This window comes from Ambystoma mexicanum, chromosome 2q (assembly GCF_040938575.1).
Source record: "Ambystoma mexicanum isolate Mex_15411 chromosome 2q, UKY_AmexF1_1, whole genome shotgun sequence".
Classification (NCBI taxonomy): domain Eukaryota; kingdom Metazoa; phylum Chordata; class Amphibia; order Caudata; family Ambystomatidae; genus Ambystoma; species Ambystoma mexicanum.
Window position 1 is genome coordinate 358,286,585 of NC_090924.1, and position 8,160 is coordinate 358,294,744.

General features: G+C 52.3%; 1 protein-coding gene across 3 annotated transcripts in view; it reads right to left on the reverse strand.

Annotated features, from left to right (window-relative positions):
- Positions 1 to 7,067, reverse strand: part of LOC138569416 (mucin-2-like) — a 698,070-nt gene extending 691,003 nt beyond the window's left edge. For 2 of the 3 annotated variants that reach the window (XM_069647379.1, XM_069647378.1), the window contains exon 1: positions 6,807 to 7,067. In XM_069647379.1, the coding sequence (XP_069503480.1) occupies positions 6,807 to 6,846 (40 nt within the window). In that variant the 5' untranslated portion in view covers positions 6,847 to 7,067. The remainder of the gene's footprint in view (positions 1 to 6,806) is intronic. The other variant, XM_069647377.1, reaches the window with a different exon arrangement.
- Between the last annotated feature and the right edge of the window lie 1,093 nt (positions 7,068 to 8,160).

Genomic DNA, 8,160 nt, shown 5'->3' on the forward strand with positions numbered 1-8,160 from the left:
CTACAGCCCTATTACTACGGTCCCATTTCTCCTTAAAATTATCGATAGAGTAGCCTACCTCCAAATCCAAAATTATTTGGAGACACACCAGCTATTAGGTTCATGGCAATCGGGCTTCAGACCACTGCACGGTACTGAAACGGCCCTCATTGACCTCAAAACACAAATCGACGAGTTGAAGGATAATGGCACCACAGCTATGCTCCTCCTCCTTGACCTATCAGCGGCCTTCGACCTAGTGGATCATGCAGTATTATGCAACCACCTAGCGTCCGCCGCTCATTTCTCAAGCGAAGCTATAGCATGGGTACAATCCTTCCTAGCTAACCGTACGATGAGAGTATTCTCCCCTGTAGCGGCAGCGGACCCAATCCAGATCACTTGTGGTGTCCCACAAGGCTCATGTGTCTCCCCGACAATGTATAACATCTTTACTAAGCCTCTCTTCTACAAACTTGACAAACTAGGGGTAACCTATACCAACTATGCGGACGATACGCAGATTCTCATACCTCTATCAGGCAACTTTGTCGAAGACACCGCTCTAGTAAACAAAATGTACCTCCTCATTCAGGCTTGGATGGCCTCCCATGGCCTCTGCCTAAATGACGACAAAACTGAGATATTGATCTTGGGTTTCGACTCCAATCTAAAAAAATTGAGTCCCAACTATCGCAATTTCAATATAGATGGTAACACTATCAAGGTGGCTACTGAGGCAAAAACCCTAGGCTTTTACCTTGATTCCACTTTATCTCTTAAAAAACAAGTTAACACCCTGGCATCATCTACAGCGTACTCCTGTAAATTAATCAGGACCTGTAGACCGTACCTTTCTAAAACGAACTGCATCATGCTAGCTAACGCATTAGTAATGTCCAAATTGGACTATTGCAATGCCCTCTATGCAGGTGCCAACAAATCCATTATAAAGAAACTGCAAATCCTCCAAAATAACGCTCTTAGAGCAGCCCTTGACATACCACGCAGGGCACATATTTCTAACATTAGGAAAGACCAGCACTGGCTTAAAATCAGCGATAGAGTCCTGCTGAAGACATTATCGCTCACCCACAAAGGGCTCAACAACACAGCACCCCCTTACATCTCGGCCAGACTGACCAGAAAATCATCCAGTCACCACACTAGGGCTTCCAACCACGACCTGCTCGAAACTCCTACATTCAGACGATCTAAAGCGGGCGGAGCAAGCTTCCCTGTCAGAGCTGCCCAGGCCTGGAACGCATTGCCCATTGCACTGAGGGCTAACATACCCTACTCCAACTTCAGATGCTAGGTAAAAAACTGGCTTTGGTCCAGCGACAACTAATTCTCATGGCTCCCAACGGCCACGATACCCTTGCAACCTATTCTAAGATGATTCTGCTCTCACACTTCTACCTTGTAGTACTTTCTCTCAATACTGTAGCATGTTAGCTTTTCATTCCAACTGCTTGCTTTGACATGTATGTACCGCATTGCTATGTTTTTTATATACTCTGTATGCAACCTAAGCTTAAGTAACCTTGTACCTGCTGCGCCCGGCTACCCCTGGGTTTTGTGCGCATTATCAAATAATAAACATAAACATAAACATTTCTAGTGATGCTACTGCGCCCACTATGTTTACCCCTATACCCAGTGCCCTGGGCTGCAGTTTATTGGGTAAGCTTTCGTTGACCTCTAGCGTGACACTTGTCACCCAGCAGCACCAAACCCAGTGCCATACGAGTGCACAGCCATGTTGGGAATTATAAAGAGAACGTGGTACCTAATAAAGGACCCGCCAAAATGGCTCCTGAGGCTTGATTTGCCCACGTGGGACCAACGTTACTGCGTGCGCTTGACAGGCACTTCCAGATCATTTAGGGACTTATGCAACTTTACCTAGAGGGGCGTTTCCTGATACTCTCTGAAGGGCGCCTGCAGCCGGGCAAGTGCCAGAGAGCGGCGAGAGACTTCTCTGTAGGGAGTCTTCGAGTCCAGAAAGATAACGAAGCATGGCTCCGCACCACGCATCCCAAAGAGGCTAACAAGATGGTACTTGAAAAAAACATTCGCTCTGGGAAAGCGAACACAAAGCTGGAGACGATATCTAGCCAGCGTGTGTAGAATGCCGACCCAGTGGTGGCACTCTCCATTTAAAGTTGTAGCCAAGCTCATTCCCATTTTTCTAAAACACCCCGTTTCCTTGTTTATAACATTCATTTGAAACACCACTTATTCCCGAAATCAAGGAGTCTGTAAACAATGACAACACGCTGACGCTTGAAAATGTCTTACCTGCACAAGACAACCAGACATCTCTGTGTATTGCCCTACTTGTCTTCACATCACAGAATTGCTTCACACAAGTATCTTTTGAATAAAATGTGCAAGTGTGCATGCATTACACACTGTTTCAGGCGTATGTGACGCAGGCATTAACTGTGGAGAATACCCAGAATGCTAATGCTCCCTTCCCAGTGAGCTGTGACTTGCCAGGGAAAGGGGCAATTAGCACTCTCCATTTCACACTTGTGTCTGCCCCAGCCCAGTGATAAAAGATAAGACATCAAAGAAACAGAGTTGGGGAATGACCTGGGGTGTCTGAAGCCCAGCCATAGATTTTACCATGACAGTACTTCAAAGCCCTGTTTAGTGCCAACCTTGAGTATGCAAAAAAAACAACCCTTTTGTCAAGTGTTCAAGGAGGCAGACCTCTGTGTTTACACTTCAAAAACGCACCCTTTTCTGTCTTTTTGGGAACGAGAATGTGTACCACAGAGACGTTTAAGTGCCACCGCCGGGAACGTCGTACGGGTTCCATGTAATAATGTCCCCGCAAAAATGTCTCCTGACAAAAATGCCGCCGTTTTTTGCGGAGACGTTATTACATTGAACATGCGGGGGAATCCCTGCAAACCCCAATTTAGTTTTTGACAAGGGGAGCAGGGGACATCCCTGCAACCCGTCCCCATGCATAATGTCACCATATATAATGTCGCCAATGGCTTTTCCCGGCAACATTATGTATGGGGACATAATTACCTGATGCCGTTGTGTACGGCTGTCAGGTTCTTCGCTAGCCATTGCTGGCTGAAGACTCTTCAGCTAGCGACTATGCCCAGTGGCGCTGAATGCCCCCAAGCTTGGAGCTAATAGCCACTGGTGTTAGGGGGAGTGTGGCATGGGCGAAACAGGTCATGGGGGGGAGAACAAGCCAGCACCATCAGGTGCCCCCACCAACCCCCTTCTGCTGTCTGCTGAGCTTTCCCCCTCCCCACCCAGGATGCAAGGTCCTCCTGGCGTCAGGTAGTTGAGGTGTCATGCACTTCAAAGAGTGGGGGGGGTATAGAAGAAGTGTGAAATGATACTAGCACTACAACTGGAAGAGGCGACGGCCGAAACCAGCTCCTCTGGGATCATGCCCCACCCCCACCCCCGCACTGGGGAAAATGTACCCCAGGGCAATCTTGCTGTATAGTACTGTGGTCAGTGGCACAAAGAAAAGCTGCCCCCAGCATGGATGACCTGCCAGGAGCAACACCGAAAGAGAAGGCCCTGCGTATAGTGTCTGGAGCTCCATTATTCACAAGGATAGCTGACCTTCCCAGAGAACTGGGCATCGAGATGTTGGACGACCATCTAGCGAAGCAGAGTGAGAACTTCTGCCAAGGACTGGATCAGAACCCGAACCCTCTGATCAGAAGGCTCTCTGCCACCACTGCAGACCCCTTCGACCGCTACCCGCGGCCCATTATATGATTGGTTATTTATAACGCGCTTAATACCCAGAGGATTCTAAGCGCGGGCCGAGGGATCGAACCTGTGTTGCTCTGGTTGTCTTGCTTCCAAGGTGAGCACGTTGTCCCTGAGCTATCCTCCCACCAAGGCGAAGACCCTGTGAAACCAGCCCTACTGTGACACGTCCACACAGACCAAGAAGAATCCTAACCCACGACTATATACTCAACCCGAGAAGATGGAGTAATGAGGCTCAAGCCTGGATAAAATCTGTCAGCAAGAAGAAGACAGACACCCCAAAGAAAAGCCACAACGGTCAAGCTCCGATCGGCGCATGACCCGCAAATATTAAAGGAAATTCTTTACCACCCAACCCACTCTACAAAACAAATATGAGAAAATACCGGCACCGCACGGGGCGATTGGGTAAGAGGACAACGGGACGCTGTTTGGGAAGTCGTGGACCAAAAGTGTGGCGGCACCGGTCAGGGAGGAGGCTGGCCTCATCACAAAAAGAGAAGGCGCCAGCCATAATGGGCACAAGTCCTATCGACACGGACCTTGGCGTTTGGACGTTAATTGGGTAGCGCTGGCGAGAAAGGGCATAACTCCTCTTGTCCTGTTAGTGCCTGAAGTTTGGTTTTTATAATCATTGTTGCAAATTATAAATGCCTACGGCCTATCATTTCTCCATAATGTTGTCTCATTGTTATGATTTCATATGTGTACCTGTTGCCTTACGCCACTACTCGGGCCTAACACAGTCAGTCAGGCGCATAAGGTGTCTCGTTTGTGCGCGTGGAGCTTGCTGGCGCTGGGTACTGCTGTGGGTAGAGAGGGCCCGAATGCATCCCGCCTGGTTTCCATGCATTCACGGTACCTTTAGACGAGGCCCCAGAGCTCCAGAGAAGCAGGCCCTGTCCTGCTCCTGGGGGAGGCCGTGTCCTGCCCAGTACAGTGGATGGATGACCTCGGTTAAAGAGTGACAGGCAGGGGCTCTACCGTGTCTGGGGGGGCGTGGTGCCACAGAAAGCAGCCGTTTCTGATTTGTAATTAGTGATGGGGGCTCGCTTGGCCTCCTCCTGTGACGCAACTCTATGTCAGGGTATTTGGTACCTTTTAAATATGGCAAGTCGTTGACGGTGGAATGGGGGTTCCTGCCGGAGTTTGCGAGGACAGCCTTTCTCTGGCGTCTGATATGTGACGGGGTCGCCGCATGACCTCGGCGTGGATAACGGGGTGAAGGTTGGGGGGGGGGCGCTGTGAACGCCACGGGAGAGCGAATGTGAGCGTAACAGTGTCGCCCCAGCGATGTGTGAGCGTCTCACCTGTGGCTTTGCCGCGATAACCCCCACCCCAGAAAGCCCTGGAAGGCAGAGTGATGTCCTGCAACGGACCCTTTTTTTTCTACCCCTTGTGATTTGCTGGGGGGGGAGTGGGATCCGAGGGCACGCCCCTCCCCTTGAACTACAGAATTAAAAACAGATTTCTGCTTCCAACGGCCACAGCCTCCGCGCGGGGACACCGAGGAGAAAAGCTCGGGGGCCCAGTGCATCTATCCACATGTGTGTGCGTTGAACACACGCTATTGGCACCTGGGGGTCAACATATGTAAGCGTACAAATAACAGACAATGTCGACCCCCGTGGCCTGCCTAGGCGCGCGCGTGTGTGTACTTACCACATGCCGCGAGGCCCTGGGGTTTCCCAACATTCCATGTATAGTAGCTGGCAATTATGTGTGCGTGTAATACACAGCACAGACCTCTCCAGCCAAGCGCACACTTCCCACATATGAAGGATAGCCTGCTCTGCCTTATGACCCATCCTAGTAGGTGCCCGTTCCACACCCACTGTCCGCACCTGTGGGCTGCCTGTGCGTGTACTGGCCGGACCAGTGTTATCAGGCGATGCTGAGGGACAGCACGGCGTATCGTTCGTTCGTCGTGCTGGTCCACGAAAGGGCTCTGCGCCTGATTACAAATATGGAAGCCAGCTCTAGGAGAGCACACAGGGACAGATGTGTGGGGTGATGGGGAGCCCCCAGCCCCCAAGTCACACCCCCACTGGCCTCGCGACAGCCCGTGTGCATATACAGCGAAGTGCTTTAGAGGGCGAGAGAAAGAGACGTGCACAGGTGTTGAGAGAGAGAGAGAGAGAGAGAGCAGTCAGACACGTATCCCCGTACAGCGAATGGTACGTGATGTAGAGAGACACCGCTGCCCGTATGCCTCTGCATCCATCATGCGTGTGTGTATCGCCCACAGGCAATTCAAATCGAACTGCCGCGCTGCACATGCGTCCAAATGAAATCAGTTCAATTATATCGGTTAAAAAAAAGGAGAGACACAGAGAGGGAGACGGGCGCTGAGCGTGCATCGATCCGCGGACAAGACACTGTTAATGCAGAGACACCTGAGGAATGACAGGCAGGCTGGGGGGTCTGTCTGGCGGGCAGGCAGACCCCCCCTGCCCAGCCGCTCTCGGGTGCCCGTGAAGGGGGCGGCGGCACATTCTGAAGGTGAACGTATGGGTGACATCCGAAGGGTGTCAGTAAAATCTGGGGCGGAGGGGGGGCTGGTGACACATGGGTGGCCGTAAGATCCGGCTACATGGGGGTGGGAGTACAGGTCTCGGGCAGGGTGCTGCCATCCGGGGTGGCGAGGTGGGGGTCATTGAAGACTGGGGTACAGAAGTGCAAACATACCAAGATGCCCGTGAACGCGGGGTGCATTGCTGACTCCCTGGGGTCACGGGTGACAGTGCCAGCCCGGGTGCAGCGCTGCCAGCACACGGGGGTGTTCAGTCAATGTTGGAGGGGGTGCAATGCTTAAATACCGAGACGGACAGTATTGGGGAGGGGGGCTGAAAAGGCTGCAGGAGAGGTTGTAATAATTGCACCTCTGGGGTCTGTGTGCCATCAGACGGAGATGATGGTATCAGCCACTGTTGCTGGTCAGACGGCAGAGGGGAGGGGGGCGTTCACCAGTCCCTTATCAGGCTGCGGAATAGACCCTGCACGCACCTACCCCCCCGAGAATGCCCACCCACTACTGCCCCCCGAGGAGCGCCCTGACTCACCTGCCCCGAGCAGCAGCAGCAGCAGCAGGAGGCGGCTCATGGTGCCCGGAGCCGGCAGCAGAGCCCGGCGCAGCCCGGTCTGTGCAGAGCCGGATGCCTGCAAAGCCAGGAGACGAGATACGGGCAGGGACAGAGCGCGGAGAGCGGAAAACCTGGCACTGGACCGCCAGGATGGGCGCCCCCGCCGTGGGAAGTCGGGTGCCACAGCACAGGAGCGATGGCAATAGTGTAAGTAAGTCGCATGTTCCGGGAGAGGACCATTCTGGAGCAGATACCGGGGAAAGGAAAACCTGGAACTGGATCATATAAGGTATCCAGAGAAAATAAAACACTGCACGGGCGATGACCAAGGCGAGTAGAATCTGTCAGCGAAGAGCAAAGACAGTAGTTTGGGGTCGGGGCGTCAAAGGGGGCGGAGGAGAATCATTTAGGGTGGGCGACTAAACTACCACTCGCGCACCGAGATAAAAAAAAGCCAACTACAAAAGGGGGTTGCAGCAATAACAAAATCAGATTCCAATCAGCGAGGCATTGTTTAATTGTACACACATTCATACAAACCTATACAATGGAGTCTAGACACACACCTAAATGACACAGGGCGAGCCCAGGAACTACCACGGAAATCGCAAGATAACATCGACGACCACGAGCCAAGCACTAGCCACCTACAGCGGCAGGAGCAAGACACAGCGGAAACTCCACAAAAAAGAGAAGAAAGACCAACTCCAGTCCCACAGCACCAAACAAACACACCCTTAGCCTCCCGGCACGCCCACAACCATCAACATCAACACCTGCTTCAAGTGTTGCAAAGCCCGGCCCAATAAACCCAAGATGGATCTCAAGTCGGTAGGTGGTCAAACATGGGGTGAGGCCGTACCCAGAGAATGGTGGCAAATCTCCACGGTCAAAGTCCGATGGACTTATAAAGGGGCTGCCACAAAACATGGCCACGGTGCATACGTTCTGCAGACACATCTTTGGGAAGCTTAGTCCAGTCAATTTGACATTGTACCAAATAACAGGCTTTCTTAGAGGCTGGCCAGCCACCAGAGGGGCTGCATAGCGGGCCGCCCCTCTGCACCCTCATCCAGGGGGTATCCAACACCTCACCTTCCCTTTCTGTCGAGGAGGAACAGGCGTTCCATGCATTAGGCCTGTTACGAGGCAGTCCTAGCCGGGGAGGAGCATTGACCTTTCAGTTCCAGCCGTGAGCGGTTCCGGATGGCCGCACTCGAGCCAAGTTCAGAAGTCGGACACTGACTCCCCTTTAGGGACAGTTGACACTCCTCGTCAACTGAAGTTCAATGGTCTAGGGGCTATACTGTCTGGCAGTTGGTAACAAGGGGCG